Source organism: Hevea brasiliensis, chromosome 9 (assembly GCF_030052815.1).
Source record: "Hevea brasiliensis isolate MT/VB/25A 57/8 chromosome 9, ASM3005281v1, whole genome shotgun sequence".
NCBI classification, from domain to species: Eukaryota; Viridiplantae; Streptophyta; class Magnoliopsida; order Malpighiales; family Euphorbiaceae; genus Hevea; species Hevea brasiliensis.
The window spans coordinates 30462853-30490350 of record NC_079501.1 but is presented as its reverse complement, the minus strand read 5'-3'; the positions used below and the strand labels follow the sequence as shown (position 1 = coordinate 30490350).

The following is a 27498-nucleotide window of genomic DNA, read 5'->3' as shown; positions in this document are numbered from 1 at the left end:
AATACTAATTACTTACATTAATTATTATAATTATAAAATATAATAATTTTTATATAGTAAATACCATGTGACAGCACTAAAATTTGAAATGTCACATGATAATAGGAAGAGAAAATCTCTTTACTTCATATATATATATATATATATATATATATATGGCAATATAATAAATTCAATTTAATATTATTATTTTGCATAAATATATTAATTTTAGAATTTTATGTAGCAATTCATGAAAAAATTTTACTGTTTAAAATGTTGCCACATAACATAAATATGAAGATTTTAAAATTTTACGTGACAGCACCAGAAAAAAATTTATCTGCTTTATATATATATATATATTTTTTTTAAAAAAAAAAAAATTAATTTTTAATATTATTTAATTAAAATATATTTTTTTTAATAACAATTTTAGAAGCAATAACAAACAAGTTCTTCCTAAAAAAAAAAAAAAAATTCTGATGCGCCGTAATCACAAGCGGGCACAAAAACATAAAGATGGTCTGTGTAAATGCAATGGAGTGGACTAGAATGCTTTGTTGGTTGCCAATTTAAATACAGCAAAAGCTTCAAGGCGGGGGAACTCCGCTCCGAATTTATTGGCACTGGGACCCACTATCTCCTAATTTTCGGGGACCACATATGTCAACTCGCAAAATCAGAAATTCGTTTTCAGTTATTTACTGCTCATATATATAGAATGTAAAGTACAATTCAGTTGTTATATTTTTAAAATTAAATAAATTAATTATTAAAATTTGATAAAATTTATAATTTAATATATATCATTAAAATTTTACTTAAATTATTATTAATTATAATAAATATAATAAAAATGTTACTAATTTTATTTTTAATATAAAAATAATTTAATACTGAGACTTTATTTTATTAATAATTTAATATTTAAAATTTGATTAAATTTATAAATTAGTCTATATAATTTTAAAATTAAATAATTTAGTTCTACATATTATAATAAATTAATAAATTAGTCCACCATTAAAATTATAGTTAATTGATATACATATATATATAATTATATATATTATTAAAATAATAATAACATAAATAGAATTTTATAAACTTATAAGGGTTTATTTACATATAGTTATAATTTTTAAAGAATAATTTATAAAATATATGAATAATTTTATAATTAATTAAAATTATTTCAATAATTTAAATTTAAAATTTTTTAATTTAATGAGATCTATATTCTAAAAATATAGATATTAAATTATTAATAAAAAAAATTTAAGAATTAAATTGTTAATAAAATAAATTTTATGATTAAATTATTTTCAGATTAAAAATAAAAATAATGATTTTTTAGGAGTGAGCACTATTCAGTTTCAACTGAATAAACTGAACCAAACTACTTTAATTTGGTAATTCGATTCGACTTTAAGCTAATTTGATTAGGTTCGATTTTATATTTTGAGAATTTCAGTTATTTTGATTTAGTTAGATTTTGGAAAGAAAAAAATCAATTGAACCAAACCAAATCGAATTATTTTATTGATTTTTAAATTGATTTATTTTTATTTTTATAAAAATTATAAATTATATGTAATTTTACATATATAAATTATTTAATTTCATTGATTAATGGTTATTAGATTTAAATCAAGGTTAAAATTAAATCAAATAACTTGAAATCAAGTTTAAATTAAAAAATCTATTTAAACTAAAAAATATTTCTAAAATATAATAATTCAGTTAATTTAGTTTTTGATAATTAAGTTTGATTCAGTTCGGTTTAAACTGAATACTCAGCCCTAAGTGTTTTAATTATTTTTACTAAAATTAATAATAATTAAATTAAATTCTAATCATAAGGATTAAGTTGTAAATTTTATTAAATTTTAAGGACTAAATTATAGTTTACCTATATATTTATTTTAAAATATAAACCATAATAAACAAACAAACACACCTCCGTGACAGAGGACCTGAGACAACGCAGCTTCATTTCCATTCTCTCAACCGATACAAACATTTCCTTTCTTTTCTTTTCTTTTCGTTTCGGACACAGAAAGAAAAGAAAAGAAAAGAAAAGGAAGAGGAAGACAAATCTTAAGTGTCATTTATTATTCCAATAAATCCAGCCATCTTACTTGTTTTCCGTTTTCCCTTTTTCTATTTCCTGCTCATCTCTCTGCATTTTTATTTGGAGAATTCTGATTTCTTCGATATCGACGCCAATCACAATGCCTGCTTCTTCATGATCTTAGGTCTATCTACCATTTTTTATTCTTCTGGTTCGGTCAATTCTGTAGCTCACATTTTGTCCATATACGTCTATTTTGCGTGAAATTCAGGGCGTTTGCTTGGATCTGGTGGATTTCTGGCTGCATTTCAGATTGTGTCCCTCAAAATTTGGACTGGGTAGGGTTTTGTGCTTTTTTCTTAATTGTGCGTTATTTTCAGCTGAGAAAATTGAGCCAAAATGAAGTTTTTGCAATTTGTTGATTTGTTTTGCTTGGATTTGTCTAGAATAATTAAAAAAAAAAAAAAGAGCTTATTTTAAGCAAAACAATTGCCTAGTTTCCCTCTTTTTTTTTTGGGTAGAAGTGTAGGAAGAGAAGAATCTATATCTATAGCTATGCTTTTTTAGCTTTTCATATTCCAACTTTTGTTTTTCTCTTTTAAGCTGAGTCTAGAATAGAGAACATTGCCTGTCAATTTAGCACATTTGTTGTTTACATATCTACAATGGCAAGCGTAGAAGTTTTCCATACCCGTGAACTTCAATTACAATAGAGACACACATAACCACAGTGGTTGTGCTGTAGATAATTTTGCGCATGTAGATGAATGTTGACTTCATTTTTTGTTGGAAGGTAATTTAGGTAATTGGTTGATTTTAGGCTGGCAGGTTTTTTTTTGTTTTTTTTTTTTTTTTGTTTCAAGGTGGTTGGTTTAATGTGGTGGAACTTTTAAATTGTAGTACTGTGACCATAGTTAATCGGGAGAGGAAGAATTCTTAGTCATCTCAACATGAACAGTCTACAAGAAAGGAAATTAGGTGAAAATGGGATATATGACAGCTTAAATGGCAATCATTGTCTGAATGTCAAAGAAAAAGAAGGCCCTGAAGGCATGGTCGATGGTAGGATTTCTCTCTCTATCTCTCTCTCTCTCTCTCTCTCTCTCTTCAAACACACACAATGAACACATGTTCCTGTTTGTTACCTCTGTTCTCTATGTCTTATATGAGAACTTCGATTTGTTTCTAGGCAATATACAATCATTGGTTGAGTGGTTGAACTGTATGATTCCCCATTTAAATTTGCCATTGGAAGCTTCAGAGGAAGAATTGAGAGCATGCCTGATTGATGGCACTGTTTTGTGTAGCATTTTGAACAAGCTGAATCCTGGTTTGGTTGAAATGGTTGGACTATTCTTTTCCCTTAATGTTTCTGCTTTTACTGTGCTCTGGTTTATGGTTTTCAGTGTCTTTAACCTGGGATTTTTTTTTCTTTTCTTTGACTTGCTTTTGGTTTTCAGAGAGGAAACACTGAGCCTGGACCAGAAAAAATTAAAAAGTTTCTAGCAGCAATGGATGAAATGGGATTGCCTAGGTTTGTACTTGCAGACATACAACAGGTATGGAAATCTTCTCAATAAAAGCAACTATAGTTTAAGTAAGCCTGACTTTGATTTATCTAATATTGGGAGGGTCGTGTCAGTTCATAAACCTTAAAGCAAACAGTTTTGTTTTTGGTGTGTTTGAACCGTCTAACGTTGAGTTTCCTTTGCTCTTGGTGTGAAAAAGGTAGCAATACCTTTATTTTTTGTTTCTATCTTCCTTTTTGACTAAGTAATTTGAGTCTTGAAATACTTTGCAGGGATACATGGTGCCAGTTTTGCAGTGCCTTGGTACACTTAAAGCGCATTTTGAATACAATGGTGGGAAAGAGAGCCTCCGTAATCATTCAAGAAAGTTATGGAATCTATTGTTGACAAATACCAAGGGGATGCGTCAACAATCAGAAGGACTTGCTGGTTCCAAAGGGGTACATCGTTCAGTTATATCAGGTGTCATTCTATCCAAGAGAAGATAAATTTGCATGGATTATATTTTCTAATCCCCAATTATTTGCACAAAAAGAAGCAGTATGACATGCACATAAACTGTTTTAGCCTTCTTAAGATTTTTTGTAATTACCTAATCAGCATTGTACATATGCCAACTCTTATAGTATATTGAAAATGGTCATTTAGAATCCAGAATAGTGGCTTTCATTAGAAAAGTTGTTAAGCTGTTCATGACTATTTGTTGGGAAATGCTTCCTTTGGTTAGTTTTAAATGACCTGATGCTAACTGAAATCTGTTGATTTGTCAACAAAGCTAAAAGTTAGTGCTTATTTCTGGTTCATTTATCTTGTGATTAGATAATGTGAGGAAAATGAGAAAGAAAAGGTTAGTCAATCATATGGCAATTTAATTCCTCATTAGGAGTTGGGACATAAACTGTTCCATGGTTACCTTGTAGCACAAACTTATTTTGTTTTGGGATAACCAAGCTCAAAATATGGAGAAAAAATTTGCTTCTCATAAGACTAGAATTGCAAGTTGAAGAAATATTTGTTCCTTGGAATTGCATGATGGTGAATTTTGGTTAAAAAATGGCAATTTTTTCGTTTTGCCAAGGCTTGACCTGGCCTCCTTTACTGGATTGGCAAATTTTTACTAGGAACCAGACAGGTATAGGAATTGTAAGAACCTTTCCTTCTTGTACTCTGGGCCCCATTTATTTGTGTCCTTCCTTCACAGCCTCTTCACTTTGGTGGCTGCTAGTAATTGGCTGTCTCTTCTTTAGCATTCTTGTGTTAGCTCTTTTGTGTATGCGTACATATATAAGCTTGTTTGCTTATTTTTTCCTCTTGCTGGTGGCTTCGTTTTTAGAGCCATTTCCCACTTTACCTCATGATGCTGGACACAAGTTTTCTGAGGAGTTGCCACTAAAGCAAGGATTCTATGCTGATCTTTCGGATTCTGATATTCTGGATTTGATGAAATCAAATGGTTTGGACGTAAGCACCTGAACATGTGCCCATGTCTGGGCATCTGAACCACTATATGCAATGTATAAATCTTAAATTTGATGCTTCTCTAATGCAAATTTTGCAATCCGTTTTGCAGGATGCCTCAACTCGAACATTGTTCAGTTTGATGAATAGAATTCTAGATGATAGCATTGAAAGGAAGAATGGTCACGTTCAGCATGTATGGATATTAGCAGAAGCATCAATGTTTATATTTAGTGCATGCATAATTGATATGTTACTATATTTTTTTAATCAATAATTTTTTCGGTATGTCTTTTCTTTTGAATCTTTAAGTGATTTTTTTTTTTTTATATCTTTTCACAACAGATGGTACGTATAATGAAGAAAGTTATCCAAGTTATTGAGAAACGATTTTCAATTCAAGCAGAGAACTTGAGAGATGTAATGTCTTGAGAATCTTTTTTTATTTTTTTCTATCTGTCTTTGGTGCAAAGGTTTTATATACATGCGTGTTGTATGTTTATGTAATCTATTGCTTAGGGATCATGCTTAGTGATGCTTGTATAGTTTCATGTTTTCAGCAAAACAATCTTTATAGTGTTCGCACAGAGAAGTGCCAATCAAAAATAAAAGTACTTGAGACCCTTGCATCTGGGACCACAGAAGAAATTCAGGTACTTTGACTAATAGTGTGAGCTATCTAACTTAGTTTTCTGAGTTTAATAATGATAATTAATTTCTATCTGATTTTTGTACTTGAATAGGTATTACTATCACAGCTGCAGCACATAAAGGTGCGCTTCAACATTTAATCTTTAACTCTACATTTAGCTAAAGAAACATATTGTGGTTGTTGATACTTTGTTCTTAGTGCCTGTAGGATTCCATAATGTAATACATCAAACATGCATTTTTGTTAATTCAATTTATATATATGCCCATCCAAAGAGGAAAACAAGGGGAAATTTTAAATTCCCTGCCTGTATTGCTGCACATGGTTAGCTGAGTGATTATGGCAAAGAACAGCAAGTCTGTCATGAACTTATCAAGTCCTTGTACTTTTAAGTTTGAAGGAAACTACTTAATTCCTGTATCTTTAAGTTTGAAGGAAAATGTATTGATTAATTTGTACATTGGTAATGCTTAATGAAAATTATCTATTTGAATTTTTCCCTTTAATTTTTCTGTTTTATTAAATATTACATATTGTTTGCCTATGCATCTAGTCCAGTACAATTTATATGCATGCTAACTATGTGATAAGTTTTATTCATATGTTATAAATGAATTATAAGTTATTAGCCAAGATTTCTTTTTGTGAAAAAGATGATTAAATTTTAAACCTTTGTAAGCTTATAGCAATATGCTACCCTCCCACACAATCGATAAGGAAAGAAAACTCTCCGAAAGATAACTTTCTGAGAAATAATTTCTTTATGCTGTCATATGCTGTTGTTCTTTTGCTTTACCTTTCTTTCTTCTGTGTTGTAGATCGAGAAAACCAAAATAGAGCAGAAGGAAAAGCTTGAAGAGCAGGATCTCTATAGATTAAAGGAAGAGAAAAATAATAGTGATGTTGAGAACTTAAATCTGAGAAAGGAACTAGAATTAGCCAAGAAGACGCATGAAGAGCATTGTTTACTCCTAGAAGCGCAAGCAAAGGAATCAAAAGTTGAATTAGAGAAAAGATTGAAGAAACTTGAGTGTTTACTAGCAGAATCAAGAAACAAAATGAAAGAACTCGAGTCATTTTCTAAATCTAAATCTCAAAGATGGAAAAAGAAAGAGGGAAGCTATCAGAGCTTTATCAATTATCAATTTAAAGCTTTGCAGGTTTGGTCTTTATCATCCTGTCCTTATTTAGTATGGTGTTGATTCATACTATCACATCAATTGATGAGTATGATACTGTTAGGAATTAAGGGCTACATCTGATTCCATAAAACATGAAGTCTTGAAGACAAAAAGGAGTTACTTGGAGGAATTTCGGTTCTTGGGTAGAGTCAATGTCAATTGTTGGCTTCTTTTAATTTAGTTTTCTATCTCAATGTGCTTTTGTATTGGTTGGGCATTTTCTCATGATATGCAAAACTTTTATGTTGAGCAGGAGTGAAGCTTAAAGGACTAGCAGATGTTGCTAATAATTATCGTTCCGTGCTTGCAGAAAATCGAAAATTGTATAATGAAGTTCAAGATTTGAAAGGTACAGTGTTGAGTATCACTTTTAACTGTTCTTTGGTTTCTTGTGGCTTATGTTTGTTTATCACTTACTATAGGAAATATTAGAGTGTATTGTCGGATAAGGCCATTTCTTCCTGGCCAATGTAAGAAGCAAACAACCATAGAATATATCAGTGAAAATGGTGAATTGATAGTTTCGAATCCCTCAAAACAAGGAAAAGACAATGATAGACTTTTCAAATTCAACAAGGTTTTTGGTCCAACAGCAAGTCAAGGTGAGAATTTTTGTGAAAATTTGATTTGAATTTTGTGCTTTCTCTATATTAAGAGAAGATATGCAGCTAATATTTATATTGGAAAATGCTCCAGAGGAGGTTTTTCTGGACACACAACCATTAATTAGGTCAGTTCTTGATGGATATAATGTCTGTATCTTTGCATATGGTCAAACTGGCTCAGGAAAGACTTACACAATGGTACCAAACTAATTTATAATTTTTTGTTTCAAACATTTTGATAGCAAGAAATTTGTACTTGTGTATGTTATGGTGTTTATGCGTGTATTAATTTCCTAGAGTGGACCTGATTTATCGTCAGAAGAAGATTGGGGGGTCAATTATCGAGCCTTGCATGATCTTTTCCAAATCTCTCAGAGCAGAAAAAGCTCCATTAGATATGAAGTTGGTGTGCAAATGGTTGAAATATACAATGAACAAGTTCGTGATCTACTCTCAAGCAATGGTTCTCAGAAAAGATATCCTTCATTCTTATTTGTTTATTTTAGTTATGTCTAACTATTCTTACATGATTTGGATTTCTCCTTTACAGCTTGTCTTGTAATGATACCATGAAATTTTTTTGATATTGCTGCACTTTATCTTGATTTTGATGTTAAAGAATTTGCATCTTTCTTAACTTGCACACACTTGGGATTTGGAATACGACCCAACCAAATGGGTTAGCTGTCCCTGACGCTAGTATGCACCGTGTTAAATCAAGCACAGATGTCTTAGAGTTGATGAATATTGGGTCGATGAACCGTGCTATTGGTTCTACAGTCCTGAATGAAAGAAGTAGTAGATCCCACAGGTTGTCTTTCTAATAATGATTGTCTAACCATGAATAAAACACAACTATTTTTGAGGATTTTGATTTCATTTCATTGTGCAGTGTCCTCACTGTTCATGTTCGTGGGATGGATCTGGAGACTGGTGCTGTTTTGCATGGTAATCTGCATTTAATAGATCTTGCTGGTAGTGAAAGAGTGGACCGATCTGAAGCAACTGGAGACAGGTTGAGGGAGGCGCAACACATAAATAAATCACTTTCTGCACTTGGTGATGTGATATTTGCTTTAGCTCAAAAAAATTCACATGTGCCTTACAGAAATAGTAAATTGACTCAAGTGCTGCAAAGTTCTTTAGGTATCATGTTCATTCATTAGTCTTACATCGTACATGGTTTGGTTTCATAGTGTGTGATATTGTAAATTTAGTTATTATTATTTTTTTTTCAATTAGAAACTTACTTTAACATCTTTTTACATTCTAGGCAGTCAAGCAAAGACCCTCATGTTTGTCCAGCTTAATCCTGATGTAAATTCCTATTCTGAAACTATAAGTACTTTAAAGTTTGCTGAGAGAGTATCTGGCATTCAGTTGGGTGCTGCAAGGAGTAACAAAGAAGGAAGGGATATTAGAGAACTTATGAAGCAGGTAGTTGGATTCTCAATTTCATCAATATTGATACAGTTGGTGTCTAACTTGTTTCCTTAATTTTCTCCCAAACTAGGGATAACGGGAATTTAATGTTCATCCATGTGACTATGCATGTGTTAATGACAATGAGAACCCGACTACTGTATCCTGTACTTGCATACACTTGGTTGAAATTGAATTGTTCCTAATCCAATGAATTAATTGCCTGTTCATAAACATTTGTTTATTTTGGGCTTGAATTTCAACTTCAAAAGTTGTAGATATTTATAGTGGTTGTGCTTCCTTGAGTCCATAAAGCACAAGTTGCTTTACATAATTGGAGCTTCCATGAATAGTCATAGTGGAGGTTACTATTTTCAGACCCATGCCAATCAGTCATTGGGCTTGAACAATCCTTTTAATGTTTCAACTTCAATAGTCATCTGCCAATCTGTCATGTTTCAGAATAAAAATGCTATGGATCCTTTAGGAGAAAAAAGTTATTCCGGCTGGTTTACCTCCCAACTCTATAGTTTGATACTAAATACTTGTTCTGATTTCAGTCATTGTTGTCTAATTAAAAGTAAACCTTGCAGGTGACATCTCTCAAGGACATAATTGCAAAGAAAGATGAAGAGATCGAGCGGTTGCAGCTGCTTAAGTCTAATGTCAATAGTGTGAAGCATGGTACGAACTCCCATAGAAGTGAATCTTATTCTCCAAGAAGACATTCAATTGAGAGTCCACATCAAAGCCCCAGAACAAGTGGAGGGAAAAGCTTGGGACCTTATGATAAAGCGACCTATGACATGGATAATAGTTCAGAGTACAGTGAGAAACATTCTGAACCTGGTTCTCTTCAGGATGACTACAGACATCAGAAGGCATCTCTGCCACCATCAAAGTCAATGGATGACTTAAGACTTCAAAAGGAATTTCTTCCTCAGTCAAAGCTTAAAAAAGATGTAAGCCAGAATCCTAAAGAGGATATTGACCTCTTGGGGTTTGGAGATGCAGATTCTGACGAGAGATTAAGTGACATATCCGATGGTGGTCTTTCAATGGGAACTGAAACTGAATCTGTTGAGTTCAGTCTTTTTCCTGAGCCTGCACCATCACCTGGAACTACAAGACCAGCTGAAACTGTTGAACCTACAAAATCACCTGAAATTGCCAGACCAGCTGAAGCAGCAAAACCAACTGAGAAAGCAGAGAACACCCAGAAGTGAGTGTACTTAATACTAGGTTTTAAATTTTGTATGAATCTTAGGGTTTAGACAGTTTTCTGAACTTCAATATACATATCTTTGCATTTCAGTTCATGAAAGAAATAAAAGTATTAGCTGCTACAATACTGCAGACTGATTTTGATTTATAGTTTTCATACTTGAACTTTGGTACAAGAATCATAAAAAACATTTACAGTGCAAATGGCTTTGCTTTTTCTGAACCTTAATGAATCTTAATTTCTTGTCATTGCTAGGTCTAAGCATTTTAATTTATTCTTTAATACATACCATGCAAATGTTGAGTTTCTTATGTACACAAGTACAAGGAAAACATTAATTGTTTGGGCCATTATGTGATAATTTTATTTTAGATGAAGACAGCAGAGTGTATTATATATTGCTTCACCTTTAAAATGGAATTTGTTTATTTCTTTTTAATGCCTTAAAATTCTATTCACTTTATATCAGATCAATAGATATTGGTGTAGTCTAATTGTCATGGAATAAATGCTTATGTTAGTCCATGCATAAGATAATTTCAGATCCGTAGATATTGCCATAGAATGCAGTTAGACCTTTGTCTTTGCATTTATGCAGACAAACTCATGTAATGCCTGTTGAAAATCTTAAATTTGATTTTTCTGCTCACCGAACTGTGCTGTGGAAGTTTTCAAGGCCATGCTGTTGCTATCTTGAGAATTTTTTCCGTGCTATCTATTCAGCATATTTACTATTCATTCATTCTATGTTCTGGGATTCTGGACTCCATATAAAGCTTTCCTATTATATCATTGCCTAAGTTATTTAATTCAGTTGTTCATTCTGCATCATTTCTACCTTTTCAATTTTTTCCTTTTTCTAGTTTTTATATTCTAGTGCTTGACATGGAAGGTCTCTTCCCTTACCAATTAATAAACCAACCTCATTCAAATCAATCTGACATTTGATAGTTTTGTTGGTAACTAGACCAAGTTTTACATCAAAGCTTCCAAGGCCTCCACAAAAATTGATGCAAACAAGATTGTCACGCTTGTCGTTGAGTATGAGTTCCACTCCTAGGGCTTCTTCATCAAGTATGTATATTTGAACTTTCATCAGTTGCTTGTTCTTTACTTTTTACACTCAACTATTTATCCGCTCATAGATTTTGATTAAAATGCTAAACATTTATCCTCTCTCTATCTCTGTGACAGCACCTAGGAAAACTACTCTTGGTAGTTCGTCCGCAGCCAAACCTCCAAAGAGATGGCACTAAATTTGGAGACTTTTTGGATGGTAAAAAGGAATTGACACTCACTGTAGTTTGTAAATTCTAACTTTATTAACATGTTGCTTCTTTCCTTGCTTCCATTTATCCCATGGAAATGTTTACTTTGGAAGGGATATACAGCGAGGGAATTATGGTGTAAAATGTACATACTAAAGGTTCATAATCTTAAGCCCTTTGGGTTTGACTATATGTTGTCCATCTTTAAATTATATGGAGCTGCGATGTGGTCATAACTTAAATGGCGGCGTTGAAATGGAGCTTGGATCATGAACCTTACCAACTGTATGCGGCAAATTTCGCAAATCACCTTTTTTATTTGCTCAACCCACAAGAAAGGCAAAGCAAGGCCTCCGAAAATTGAAATTTATGGCGCATAATATTATTCACAATATTATAAATAGCAATAGTAATAATAAAAATCAATTAATTCATTTTTTAAATAATAATTGAATTGAATATCCCGCGCTAAATCATTATTCGATCATAATTAGGAAAATATTTTTTTTATTAATGTGGATGTAAAAATATGTGAAAAATGCAATATTCATTCTTATTTTGATAAAATGTAAAATGAAAGGAAATGAACTTCGTAACGGCTGAACTAGTTTAAGGTCTTATTAGGTAATATTAGTTGTTTTAATAGATATTAGCTGTTAGCTGTCAGCTATTTTATTAACTGTTCACTGTTAAATACTAGCTGTCAGTAGTTAACTGTTAAAACAGAATTGTTCAGTAAAAACAGCTGTTGGATTAGCTGTTAAATGTAAAAATAGTAATATAATCTTGTTGACTCTAGTCAAAATATTCCCTTAACTTTAAAAAGTTATTAATAGTAATTTTTCATGAACCACACCCTCAATTTCTAAATACTAGTATAAATATTATGCTATCAAATAGTATAAATAAGAGGTAGTGTTTGACTCTACTCAAAACATTAAACGTGTCACGACCCAATTCCACGAGCCGAACTGGCACTAGGACCTGAGTCAGTATAAAATCTCCGAGGCCTGTAGTAAGCCTCATTATTCTTAAACCCATAACCAGGACTAAAATCAAGGCCCAACATGCATGCTGAAATAAAATAAAATGTTATAAATTTATTTTAGGGTAACACAACTCGATTTCTATCAGGAAGCCAAAACTATGATAGTTCAACTCAACCCTGATACTCATAATGTATAATCTATTTAATATTATTAATTTTCTTATTAATTAATATATATATATAAATCAATGTCACAATGAAACTCTAGTTATTAAACAAATAAATAAATAAATAGACATAATAAACTATTGATTAAGAAGCACAACCTGTGGAGGAAAATGCAGGTGAGACTTGAATAAATAAACTGCTCCTCTTGCAACTTGAGAAAAATATTTGAACAGGAATGAGCGTTCGACTCAGAGAGTTTAGATATTGATTATAGATACAATTTCTATAAATATCTAAAATTAGTGCAATCCTACTATGAAATTCACATCAAACACATAAAACAAATACTTCATCCAAAATTCGCACGAGAAGTTAATTTAGAGCTACTCACACACCCAGTGTGTCACATCAATATATATATATATATATATATATATATATGGGAGTTGATCCCTTATACATCTCTCTTAATTCAATACCTACCAGCGAGGCCAACTCAAGTCAGACTTTCGCTTAATAATCCAAGTGCGGGGTCAGTGAGATAAACCTAAAGTCGTACTCACCCCGACTTACCCATAAAAAGGATCGGGTCCCAACGAGTCAAGCTCTAACCGTGACTACCCATCCTACCTGTACCATATCCACACTATACTCCCTCCAGCACACACACAAAGTTTCAAATTATCCTCAGGGCGACAGTCAAAATTAATAACAATAATTAAATATGTAGCAACAAAAAATGTCCCTAATAAATTAACTATTTATCTGCATAATTAATTATTTATAAAATGCATAAGCATGCCATATATATAATTAATATTGAAATTATAAAAATAATCAACATCCTGTTAGTAGTATGCCCTAGAGCATATCATTTAGTATTTATCTTGTATATATTTTATTAATAAAAGGCATTTTCACTTTTCAGTTTACATAATATGTCACGACCCAACCTATGGGCCGGACCGGCACTAGGACTTGGGCCAGCCTAAAGCCCCCGAGGCCCGTAGTAAGCCTAACTATTTCTTAATTCAACTCTAAGGCCCATTTGGGCCCAATTTCAAGAAATCAACCGGACAGAGTCCGACCATAAAGTGGACATTTCAAAAGGGAGTTTTTGACTCACCCGACCTGTAAACAAAATATATCATCAATTGGGGAGCTCAGCTCACCCTCCACATACTCCAATCAACATAAAGATAAATGGGAGCTCAGCTCCCTCATCCAATCCATCAAACATGCATATAATAATTTTACAGGTCCACATGACAATTTATATTACAGACCCGAATCATTTAAATATTTCTAACACATGCGAAAATTCTAGGAGTAAATAAAATTACACAATTATTGATAAAACAACCTGCGAAGGAGAAAAGCAGGTTAACCACAATAAAATCCTCCTGTAGCCTGAAAAAATATTGAACAGGAGTGAGCGTTCGACTCAGAGAGTAAAATATCAATTTTAACCATAATCTCTATAACTATCTAGAACTAATGCAACCTGTGGAGTGAAATGCAACAGCAACAATATTTTCACATCATAACGACAAAAGGTAATTTGGAGCACTCACACACCTGTAATATCAATCATAATATATGGGAGCCGATCCCTATCTGACTCTCTTAAATCCAACTTTGGTGCGATGAAGAACTCAAGCGGACTTTCGCTTAATAAACCAAATCGGGGTCCCGTGAAGAACTCAAGCCGTGACTACCCCAGAAGGATCGGGTCCCAATGAAGAACTCAAGCCGTGACTACCCGTCTGTCCATAGTCCACACCACATCACACGCACGCCAACGCATACGCTGCTTGCTCCAAATTACCACAACAACATCCATGGCACGTTAACAGTTATGAATGCAACATAAATCGTACCTAGAGTTTAACTACATAAATATATGCATATAAGTGATGCATGGGCATGCTTGAACATATAATAATATCGAAATTACAATTAAAATTATTATTTTACTCACAGTTGTGGTGGTCACCGAGGTAGTGGCGAAGGAAGAAGGTCATCGGCTCACCTGACAATTTTATTACAATCATTTAATAAATTTGACTCAATACAAACAAAGAAAAAGACCAAATACGTCCTAAGTCGTGCCGAAAATCCGGCAGAGTCTCCCCTATACCTAGGACTTACCCAACCTGCAAAAGGACTCAAAACACACTTCTATATCCACAATCCATATATCCACAACTCAATCACATCACACAGCCCCTCCTGGGCCCATCAAATCAATCATCCATTACAATATGTAAAATTTCAATTTAGTCCTTATAATTGATCATTTTTGCAAAAACTGCCCAAACAAGCTCTAAAAATTCTAAAAATTTGCCGCGTGGTCCCTAGCAATATTACTAGGCTATTGCAAAAAGAATCATAATTTTCTTAGCTAACACGAATATTTTATGGATTTTTAATCCTATTTAAACATTAGAAAATTACGAAAAAGCAAGGTTCGGGTTTACCTTTGCCGATTCCGACTTCGGGAACGCGCTCGGGATATCTGACAATGGTGGGGTAGCCAAAACCTCGATCCAATTCGGAGACTTTTCCGGTAACGGGTCTGTTTGGCCGGAAATTCACAGACCCGGACAACTGTCGAATTTCCATAAATTGAAGATACCTACACGAAGCCCATAACACGGGGGTTAGTACATAATTTTTTCAGAATTTTCTAAGCTCATTAAATGCTCGAAAAAACACTACGAAGTTTCGTGGGACCCACTAAAAAACGGTGTCGAAAAAATTCGAAATTTATGTCGCCGCGAAGCTCTCGACGAGTGGAGCGCTCTGGTACTCTCGGTTTTCTCGTGGGGTTCACGGTTTGCGAGAAATCTAGCTCAAAAGTCGAAATGGGCTAAAAACTTCCCGGGCAAAAATCGGACAAACCGCTTGACGGATTTCGGTGTTCTTGGTGTCTATGGAAAGCTCTCGACGATTAGATGAGTTTAGACACAAGACCCGGTCCGATTGGTGGCCGGATCGGCCGGATTTTGGCTGGGAAGTCGAAGAGTTACGCGCGCGTGCGCGTCGCTTCAGGAGCCGTTTTCCGGCGTTCCAGGCTGCGGCCGGCCGTGGGGGAGGGGTGAGGCGGCGCGCCGGCGAGTTGGGGTGGCAGGGGAGGTGGCGGCGCGGCAAGGGGAGGAGGGAGGAGAGAGAAAAGAGAGAGAGAAAGGGAAGAGGAGAAACGCGCGCGGGAGAGGAAGAAAAAGGAAGAAGAAGGCCGGTCCGATTCGACCGGTCCGATCCAACCGGTTCGATTCAGAATATAAAATTTTAAATTTTTACTCTGCCTCGGGACCGAAAACGAGGTCCAAAAATTCTGAAAAAATTTCAGAAAACTTAGAAAAATTCGTAGACTCCAAATATATTTTTAGTTTTGTCACGTGGTCTTTAAATTAATTTTTAAAAATCATCTAAGTTTATATTTTCGGAAAATCGAACCCTAATTTTAAAATCTGAAAAATATCAAATAATTTCTTAAAGTTTAAATAAAATTAAAATATTAAAAATGCTCATAAAATAATAAAATTTAAAATTTTGGGGTGTTACATAATATATTTATGTGTAATAGAAAAAGTCCATTGATATTTTGTTAGAAATATTATTCTTAAGTTGTTAAGAATATGAGTGACAGTATTTCTAGCACAAAGTATCATAAATAGGTTCACAATCGAGGATACTTCACAATAAGAACATGACTTATCCAGAAAAGATTGTAATTATGTTTGTTCCCAAGTTATTTATATGAGATGTAAATAAGATGGAATGGTGAGTCTCATGCCATATAACAAACATGATAGGCACTTATACATGATAAGTAAGCCGAACCAGTGACATTTATGACAAGCACATGGAGTTTACTATTGTCATTGCATTGTCATAAATCATATCAGTGCATATAATCTTTAGACCTGAGATAGCACAGTTTTCTTGTATATAGGTGGTTCGAGTTTGATACTGCTTTCATACTTGTACTGTGTATGGGTATATGGACATGTGTTGGCTCCTACTAGTTATATATGGAGGTAGGTGTTGATCAAGATGGAATCTGTTCCTCTAAGTAAATAGAGATAAAATCCTATGTTCATTTAATTGTTCTTGATGTTTCAAGTTCCTGGCTAGGACAGATAGATTTAATCAGAAAAGAGTTTCTGATGAGAAAATCTTTTAATGAAGAACTGGAATTAAAAGAGAACATAATATTCATAGCAAATGGGGTTTGACATAAACCATGACTCCAGCTTGAGTTGGGATTTTGTAACAAAGAGATTCTAGTGCATGGTAACATATGATTATAAGTTCATTTAAGGTAAACTTTATTACTGATTGGGTGGCCATGGCATGCTATACTAGGTGTTAACTATGGTCTATGAGGTGCATAAAATAGTTTAGAGAAATTATTTATGGTAAGAAAGAGTTCTGATGATATTAAGAGTTGATATCATGTCTCATTGCCAATTAGTGATGAGCCTAGTAAGTCACATACATACACAAGTAATCACCAAATTAAATATGATTTAATTAATTAATTAAAGAGTTTAATTGATTAATTAAATAGGTTTGGTTTGCAATTAGATTGTAAAGTCCCTAGCATGACTTGAAACTAAATCTAGGTTATTGGATGTATAGTATAAGTTAAATTTATATTTAAAGTGTTTAAATATGAATTTAATTAATGAGAAATTAATTAACAGAGATTAATTAATTAATTTATATTTGATATAAAATTGATTAGAAGAAGAGAAATAATTATTTTGGGTTGAGAACTCAAAATTAAGACACAGGGGCATTTTGGTCATTTCACAGGGTGACATGTGGCACTATGAGATGGTGACACATGGCACTACACATAAGCTTGTCAAATGTCTTTTAATCTTGTAAGATGATTAAATAGGTTTGACACTTGGCACAATGTGATTGGGTCAATTAAACCTAGAGCTAATCAAAATGTGACATGTGGCAAGGGTTTTAAGTGGTGACCTAGCTATATAAGTGTAAGGATGAAAGACCAAAAGAACACAATCTGTTCATTCTCAAAGGTGCCGCCACCCCTTGGCTGCTTCTCCCTCTCTTCTTCTTCATCTCTCATCATTTCAAAGAGATTAGCAAATAATCTCTTGAATTAAAAATACTAGAAATTGTTTCTAGTGTCCTGTTTATATCTGTAATCTCTTAAAAGACAAAACTTGATTTTCTAATTTATAGAAAAAGCTTTAGAAGCTATTCAAGGGCTTCCATAGGTGATTTTAGTGTGGACAAGCTAGAGGGACAATATTTTGTGTCCTAAAGATGCATCCAAAAGATGCCAAACACACTACAGTGCATCAAGAGGTTAGTGCACTTGTTCTTGATCTAATCTAGGGTTCTAAAATTAATCTGATTAATTCTAAAATCTTAAATGGCAAATATAGATAAAAGAGTTTTAATATGCTGTTTATCATTGAAATCAAATAGATAAAAATGAATCTTACATGATGCATGTGATTCTAGATAAAAAATTTTAAATTTTAATGATCTAAACTTGTGTTTTTCATGCTTCCGCTCCTTCAATTGGTATCAGAGCCACTATATTTTCTATTTAGATTTGTTGATTATATGATTTAATTATGTAGTATAATCATGAGATGAGAGATCCATTGTTGGTTGCAAGAAAGGTGGCGGCTTGGGTGATGAACACCATTAATGGTGCACATTAATGGTCTCCAAAGTGGTGCGCAAGGTTTGGCCTTGGAATATGCAATTGTTGCATGTTCTAAGGTTCATCCTATGACTAATTAAAATGTTTAATTATTTATTTTAATCACACAATTAAATTGTGATTCAGATCTGAATTTTAAAAATTATTTGAATGTGATTCAAATCTGAATTTTTAAAGTTGTTTGAATGTGATTCAAATCTGAATTTTAAAAGTTGTTTGAATGTGATTCAAGTCTGAATTTTTTAAAGTTGTTTGAATATGATTCAAATTTAATTTTTTAAAAGTTGTTTGAATGTGATTCAAATCTGAATTTTTAAATTTATTTGAATGTGATTTAAATCTAAATTTTTAAATTTGTTTGAATGAGATTCAAAACTGAATTTTTAAATTTGTTTGAATCATATTCAAATCTGGATTTTTAAGTTGAATATGAGATATTCAATTTAATTTAAGTATGTATGTTTTATTGAATTGTTAAATAGTGATATGCATGATGGATGATCATGGACTATAAAAGACCAATGTGATTGGATTTATTTCTTTTATGTTTCTTTGGGTTGTAATTTAAATTAATTTATTTTAATTTATTTTGGGCATGTATTATTAAGGTTGTAATAATTTTTGGGTTGTAATTTCATTTATTTAGTTCTCGTAAATTTGCCTTGGTATGCCAAGGATTACTATGTAATATTGGATTGCAAGAAGATCAAGGAGGTCAAGGGCATTAGTGGAGCAGTGGCAGGAATTCAAGATAAAGTGTTGATTATGTACTCCTTCAGCAACTCTTGTAAAATGAATGAATGAAATGCACCTAGGAATGCCCTGATTCAATTCTTGGTGGCTCAGAATTGAATCCCTTAGAAAGTCCATGATCATACCATATTTACTGTTTATTCATGAATGCATGAGATGTATGTAAATGTATGCAAGTAATGATATATGCATGCTAAATGGATAATGTGCAAAGTGAGACCTTAATAGTAATTAGGATGACCATAAAATCTTCCAAATAAATGATTAAGTTGAAAATGCTATAATTAAAGTAATTATAATATGGGCCCTCCATTGAGGCAATTATTTTAAGAAATTTTAAATACTTGCATAAGATGCAATTAATTTAAGAGATTTTCTTAAGAATAATTGTTAAGCATGAGATGTTGTAAATATGTAAATGGTTTGGTGGCCAATATTGGATGTACCTAAGGACATTAAAATTATTTACATAATTACTGGCTCAATGGGATCAACTTAACTAATGCAAGATAAGTCAATAATGGATGTACCTAAGGTTTTGAGCATTAAGAGCTAGGTAAAAGATTGAACCTCACATGAGATGTGATGGGCAAGGAGTTACTCACTTATAGTTTATTGTAATTCCAATAATGGATGTACCTGAGGATGATCAATAGAATTATAAGAATTCAATCACCCACTAGAAATCCATCCAACTAGGATTTCCGTTTTCTACTTTGGAAGTATAGGATTCGCTAAGTTAGTGGGAGGACCAATTTGATTAAAAGACCATAATCATTTTGGTTAATTACATAATACATTTACTAATTAATCTAGTTATTTTTTGCAATTAATTTTCTGATAATAATGAGCGCAGAACAACCACTACCATCGAATATCCTTGCAAGCATACTTGATCGCAATAGGATGACAGGACCTAATTTGAAATTTGTCCTGAACCTTGAACATATAGGATATGTTCTAGACTCAAATGTTCCAGGTCCCTTACCTCCAAAGGCCACTCAAGAGGAACATGAAACTTTGGACAAGTGGAAGGAGCATGATATAAGAGCTAAGTGTTACATGCTTGCTTGCATGAGTAATGAGTTACAGAAGCAGCATGAGAACATGCAGAGTGCGAGTGAGATCCTTCTTCACCTACAAGAGTTGTATGGTGAGCATAGCAGGAATGCTAGGTATGAGATATCTAGACAAGTTATTCCGCATGAGAATGTCTGAGGGACAAAATGTTGTGGATCATGTCCACAAGATGATTCGACTAATTGAGCAGCTGGAACATCTTGACTTTAACATAGATTTCCAACTGCAGATGGATTTGATCCTTCAATCCCTTCCTGAGTCTTTGGGAATTTTGTGATAAATTTCCATATGACTAAACAAGAATGCACCTTGGCTGGTTTACTTAACATGCTGGTTATTGCTTAAAAGAATATGTCGGGCAATAAAGGAAAAGAGGTAGCTTTGATTGCATCTTTTTCTACTGGAAAGTCCAATAAGAAGAAGGGTAATAAAAAAAAGAAATCTCAAAATCCTGGTTCTTCTAAGAAAATAGCTAAACAGAAAGTAAAGACCAAAGCTGACAAAGGCAAAGGAAAGTATTTCCATAGCCAATAATAGAAGCTTGCAGTAATGAGATATTAGACTCCTGATTGGCAATGGCTCAACTGTTGAAGCCTTAGCCATAGAATCTAAATCTTTATAGATGTGTGGACATGTTTTGTATTTAAATAAAGTCTTGCATGTACTTGATATTTTTAAGAACATCATTTCTATATCTAGTTTGACTAGAGGTGGTTATGAATTTCAGTTCATAAATGATGTTTGCAATATTTATTTTGGAAATAAATATTTTGATTCGGGTTATATGCATGACGGACTTTATTATTTAGATAATAAAGTTAAATACAAATCTAATGTAAGCAATCTAAAAGAATGCAATGCCATGGTGAAAATCAACTCAACTTCAAAATATATTTAGCACTTAAAGTTATGTTATGTTGCAGAAGATAGGATTGCAAAACTGGAAAAAATGGGGATTCTATCCTCATTGGGCTTTGAGCCTACTCCAACTTGTGAATCCTGCCTTTAGGGCAAAATGACTATAACATCCTTTTTAGGACAAGGGCTAAGAGTTGAAAATATTTTAGAGCTAATACATAGTGATGTATGTGGTCCATTTAAAGAAATGGCTAGAGGCGGTTTTCATTATTTTATTACTTTTACTGATGATAAATCAAGTTTTGGGTATTTGTATTTGATGAAATACAAACATGAATCCTTTGAAAAGTTCAAAGAATTTAAATCTGAAGTAGAAAATCAAACAGGAAAAAATATTAAAGCTCTTCAATCAGATCGTGGAGGTGAATACTTAAGTACTGAATTTGATGAATACTCGAGAGAGCATAGCATTGTTTCTCAGTTGACTCCTCCAGGAACACCACAGCTGAATGGTGTATCTGAAAGGAGAAATCGTACCCTATTGGATACGGTACGTAGTATGATGAGTTATACTGATATGCCAATCTCCTTTGGGGATTTGCATTAGAATCAGCTTTGTATATTCTGAATAGCATTCTATCAAAATCAGTATCTTCCACACCTTATGAGATATGGCATGGAAAAAAACCAAGTCTTAAGCATGTTAAGATTTGGGGTTGTCCAGCTTATATCAAAAAGCTGAACACTGATAAATTGGAGATCAGATCAGAAAAGGGTCGATTTGTTGGATATCTAAAAGATAGTTTTGGATATTATTTTTATTTACCTACATCACAAAAGGTTGTGGTGAGTAGAGATGCCACATTTCTTGAACAACAGTTTGTTCAAGAAGGAGGCAAAGGAAGGCAAATAGAGTTAGAATTGCAGAATTTTGACCAACCAATAGATCAGATGGATATAGGTCCATCTAGTCAACGTACACCTATTGATGAAACATCTATAGCTGTTCCTCATAGAACAACCAGGGTATCTCACCCACCAGTGAGATATGGTTTCATTCATGAAGAAGAACAAGAGTTGTCTATTCATGAAGAAGTAGATCATGGAGATGATCCAGTTACCTATAAAGAAGCTATATCAGATATAGACTCTTCAAAATGGATTGATGCTATGAAATCCGAGATTGATTCCATTTATAAGAATCAAGTTTGGGATCTTGTTGACCCACCTGAAGGTATTGTATCTATAGGGAACAAATGGGTTTTCAAGAAGAAAATTAGTTCTGATGGAAAGTTAGAGATCTATAAAGCAAGGCTAGTAGTGAAAGAGTTTCGCCAAAGGCAAGGAATCGACTATGAGGAGACTTTCTCGCCTGTTGTCATACTTAAATTAATTAGGATTCTATTAGCAATAGCTGCATACTATGATTATGAGATTTGGTAGATAGATGTCAAAATAGCTTTTCTCAATGGATACATTGAAGAAAAAATTTTCATGGAACAACTTAGGAATTTTTGAATCCTAACATGGTTCCAAAGTGCCCAAGCTAAAGCGATCCATTTATGGGTTAAAACAAGCTTCGAGGAGTTGGAACATCCATTTTGATGAAACCAGTAAGTCATTTGGTTTTGTCAAAAATGAGGATGAGCCATGTCTATATAAGAAGGTTAGTGATAGTGTGATCATTTTCTTGTCTTATATGTGAATAATATTCTGTTGATAGGTAATGACAGAGGTATGTTGACAACTATGAAGATATGGTTGTCAAATACATTCTCCATGAAAGACTTAGGGAAAGCAACCTATATTCTTAGGATTCGCATCTATAGAGATAGAGCGAAAAGAATAATTGATTTATCCCAAAGTCTATACTTGGAAAAGGTGTTAAAGAGGTTTAACATGTTTACTTCCAAGAGAGGATTGTTACCAGTGAGACATGGTATCCATCTTTTTAAAGAGATGTCTCCAAAGACACCTAAAGAAAGAGACAAAATGGCCAGGATTCTATATGCTTCGACAATTGGAAGTTTAATGTATATTGTGTACTAGGCCGGATATCGCATATGCTGTTAGTTTGACTAGTAGGTATCAATCCAATCTAGGTTTGGAACACTGGATAGCTGTCAAGAACATCTTTAAGTACTTGAAAAGAACTAAAAAGATTTATTCTTGATTTATGGAGATGGTGACTTACAATTGGATGGTTATACTGATTCTGATTTCCAATCAGATATCGATGATAGAAAGTCTACCTCTGGGTATATGTTCATTTGTAATGGAGGTGCAGTCAGTTGGAAGAGTTCCAAACAGAGTACGATTGTAGATTCCACTACCAAGGCTAAGTATATTGCTGCATCAGATGCTGCAAAGGAAGCTATTTGGATATAAGAAATCCTGGTCTCACTAGAAATCCAAACACATAGAAAGGCACTACCACATTATTATAAAAATAGTTGGGCAAGGCGATACAGCCATGCAGAAAATAGCATCGGTTGAAAATCCAGCTGATCCATTCACTAGGCCTTTGTCATAAGCTCAGTTAGACCGACATCTTGAGAAGACGGGTCTAAGGTATTGTAATGAATGACTCTAGTGCTAGTGGGAGATTTTTAGTAGTATGCCCTAGAGCATATCATTTAGTATATATCTTGTATATATTTTATTAATAAAAAGCATTTTCACTTTTTTGTTTACATAATATATTTATGTGTAATAGAAAAGGTCCATTGATATTTTGTTAGAAATATTATCCTTAAGTTGTTAAGAATATGAGTGATAGTATTTCTAGCAGAAAGTATCATAAATAGGTTCACAATCGAGGATACTTCACAATAAGGACATGACTTATCCAGAAAGATTGTAATCATTTTGTTCCCAAGTTATTTATATGAGATGTAAATAAGATGGAATGGTGAGTCTCATGCCATATAATAAACATGATAGGCACTTATACATGATAAGTAGGCCGAACCAGTGACATTTATAACAAGCACTGGAGTTTACTCTTGTCAATGCATTGTCATAAATCATATTAGTGCATATAATCTTTAGACCTGAGATAACACAGTTATCTTATATATAGGTGGTTTGAGTTTGATACTGCTTTCATACTTGTACTGTGTATGGGTATATGGGCATGTGTTGGCTCCTACTAGTTATATATGGAGTTAGGTGTTGATCAAGATGGAATTTGTTCCTCTAAGTAAATAGGGATAAAATCCTATGTTCATTTAATTATTCTTGATATTTCAAGTTCCTGGCTAGGACAGATTGATTTAATCAGAAAAGAGTTTCTGATGAGAAAATCTTTTAATCAAGAACTGGAATTAAAAGAGAACATAATATTCATAGCAAATGGGGTTTGACATAAACCATGACTCCAGCTTGAGTTGAGATTTTGTAACAGAGAGATTCTAGTGCATGGTAACATATGATTATAGGTTCATTTAAGGTAAACTTTATTACTGATTGGGTGGCCATGGCATGCTATGCTAGGTGTTAACCATGGTCTATGAGGTGCATAAAATGGTTTAGAGAAATCATTTATGGTAAGAAAGAGTTCTGATGATATTAAGAGTTGATATCATGTCTCATTGCCAATTAGTGATGAGCCTAGTAAGTCACATGCATACACAAGTAATCACCAAATTAAATATGATTTAATTAATTAATTAAAGAGTTTAATTGATTAATTAAATATGTTTGGTTTGCAATTAGATTGCAAAGTCCCTAGCATGACTTGAAACCAAATATAGATTATTGGATGTATAGTATAAGTTAAATTTATATTTAAAGTGTTTAAATATGAATTTAATTAATGAGAAATTAATTAATAGAGATTAATTAATTAATTTACATTTGATATAAAATTGATTAGAAGAAGAGAAATAATTATTTTGGGTTGAGAACTCAAAATTATGACACAGGGGCATTTTTGTCATTTCACAGGGTGACATGTGGCACCATGAGATGGTGATACATGGCACTACACATAAGTTTGCCAAATGTCTTTTAATCATGTAAGATGATTAAATAGGTTTGACACTTGGCACAATGTGATTAGATCAATTAAACCTAGAGCTAATCAAAAGGTGACATGTGGCAAGGGTTTTAAGTGCTGACCTAGCTATATAAGTGTAAGGATGAAAGACCAAAAGAACACAATCTGCTCATTCTCAAAGGTGCCGCCACCTCTTGGCTGCCTCTCCCTCTTTTCTTCTTCATCTCTCTTCATTTCAAAGAGATTAGCAAACAATCTCTTGAATTAAAAATACTATAAATTGTTTCTAGTGTCCTGTTTACATCTATAATCTCTTAAAAGGTAAAACTTGATTTTCTAATTTATAGAAAAAGCTTTAGAAGCTGTTAATGGGCTGCCATAGGTGATCTTGGTGTGGACAAGCTAGAGAGACAACATCTGGTGTCCTAAAGATGCATCCCAAATGTGCCAAACACATTGCAGTGCATCAAGAGGTTAGTGCACTTGTTCTTGATCTAATCTAGGGTTCTAAAATTAATCTGATTAATTCTAAAATCTTAAATGATAAATATAGATTCAAAAATATGTTAAAAGAGTTTTAATATGTTGTTTATCATTAAAATCAAATAGATAAAAATGAATCTTGCATGATGCATGTGACTCTAGATGAAAAATTTTTAATTTCAATGATCTAAACTTGTGTTTTTCATGCTTCCGCTCCTTCACATCCAACTCACAGACTAGTTGACCCAATTACAACTAGTCCAGCTGAAAGGAGAAAAAAGGTTGGTCGGCACCGATTACCTAGACAAACACATTTACCTCTATCAAATTTACTGACAGAATTAATTAATTAATTTAATTAAAGAAACCAGAATAATTTTTTAAGGTCTTATCAAAATTTTGGCAGAATCTCCCTTATGACTGGACCTAACACCCTGCAAAAAAAATGCAACAACAACAACAAATAGGGCCTTAGGCTCATAACAACAATTATAATACTCATCCAGGGCCTATAAAAAACCTAATCTAATTCCAATTAGCCAAACTCCAGCTCAGGTCCCTAATTCCTCTACAGTCCAAAATAATTATTTTCAACAATTCAAAAATTACGAAAATATTCTTAGGGGTCCTCCACATTATCCTTGTATTAATTTAAGTCATATTACTTAATTTCTCTGAGCCAGGAATATTTTACAGATTTTACCAGTTTAGCTTAAACAAAGAACAAATTACACAATTTGAGTTAAGAACTACATTTGCAAATTTTGCTACCTAAAATGCGTCCGGAATGTCTGAAAATGCTGAGAATGACGGTAAACACGACCCCTTTCTGGGACAGCCCACCGGACACCCAGATCGAGTAAAAAACTTAGTTTCAAGTGCTGGTGAGCTATCACTGATCTGATCGCACCAAAACGAAGTTCAAAAATTTTTAATAATTATCACATAATTATATTTAATTGATGGGCGTAAAGGGTCAAAAATCTCACCAAGCAATTTGTACCATCTGATGGTCACCTTTTTCAAATGGTGTTCGATCGGAGCGAGGTCAGTCCCATCTCGAAGGTCTCGATGCGCTAAGTCCATCAGCCATCTTGGATCGTCGATTCGACAATCGGATCGCTGGAAATCTGATTAGAAAGCTAAAAAAAGACTCATTTTCTCTCTCCTATTTTGCTTGAATCCGGTGGCTACCGACGGTGAGATTGGTCGGAAAAGCTTCCCCAGGCAGAGGAGAATTGATTGGGACCAGTGGTGTCACTAGGCGCTAGCCGAAACGGCCAGATTTTCTCCAGAAAATCTCTCTCTCTCTCTCTCTCTCTCTCTCTCTCTCTCTCTCTCTACCGCTTATTGCAGTAAGCCATCGCCGTTTGGTGGTCGACCGGGTGTGGAGGAATCCACCAGTGCCTCGTCGATGCTATTGCTGGTTGGCCAGAAGGGAAAACAAGAGAGAGAAAGTGAGGGAGAGAGTGAAGTCGAGGAGAGAGGAAAAAGGGGGGTCTATGCAGTTTTGAGTTTTTTTTTTTACTTTTAATTACACTTTTAATCCCTGAAATTTTTTGGTATATTTAAACGAGTCCTAAAATACAAATATATGTACAATTAAATAATAAAGAAAATACAATAAATAATAATAATAATAAAATTAATAACAATTAATCAGATCTTAGAACCAAGGTTAGAAATAATATATTTTGTTAATTGATTTAACATTAATATTTAAAACTAATCATTTAAATTAAATTTGGATTATAATTTATAAAATATATTTAGACATAATATATATATATATATATATATATATATATATATATATATAAATGAAAGTACTATAGAAATTATACTTTAGTTAGATAATATTTAAATACTATATAAAAATGTAAAATTTATATTTTAAAATTTAGATTATAACAAAATGCTACTTTAAAATTTAAAAATTTTGTCGAATAGGACCTAAGTGTTAAATAAGATGTAACTAGAAATGGAGATGCCAAAAAACTTTTTAATTAAAAGTAAAATTTAAATTGCCCTATGAAATATAAAATTATATATATTA

The 27498-nt window shown here is 33.0% G+C and overlaps 1 protein-coding gene across 1 annotated transcript; it reads left to right on the top strand.

Annotated features, from left to right (window-relative positions):
* The first annotated feature begins 1967 nt into the window (after positions 1-1967).
* LOC110672149 (kinesin-like protein KIN-14J) lies at positions 1968-11588 on the top strand. The gene is made up of 23 exons (XM_058153673.1): positions 1968-2240; positions 2328-2394; positions 2957-3118; positions 3246-3400; positions 3517-3615; positions 3858-4047; positions 4919-5046; positions 5156-5239; positions 5389-5463; positions 5604-5696; positions 5787-5816; positions 6514-6855; positions 6938-7019; positions 7130-7225; positions 7299-7478; positions 7573-7679; positions 7779-7958; positions 8129-8292; positions 8374-8627; positions 8755-8918; positions 9497-10125; positions 11096-11202; positions 11323-11588. The coding sequence occupies exons 3-23, from the start codon at positions 3007-3009 to the stop codon at positions 11382-11384; spliced, it is 3333 nt and encodes a 1110-aa protein (XP_058009656.1). The 5' UTR covers positions 1968-2240; positions 2328-2394; positions 2957-3006; the 3' UTR covers positions 11385-11588.
* Positions 11589-27498: the final 15910 nt, after the last annotated feature.

Coding starts and splice junctions, on each gene's coding strand:
- LOC110672149 (XM_058153673.1), top strand. CDS start 3,007: ATGAACAGTCTACAAGAAAGGAAATTAGGTGAAAATGGGATATATGAC. Junction 8,293..8,373: donor AGAAGTAGTAGATCCCACAG/GTTGTCTTTCTA, acceptor TTCATTGTGCAG/TGTCCTCACTGTTCATGTTC. Junction 8,919..9,496: donor TTAGAGAACTTATGAAGCAG/GTAGTTGGATTC, acceptor TAAACCTTGCAG/GTGACATCTCTCAAGGACAT.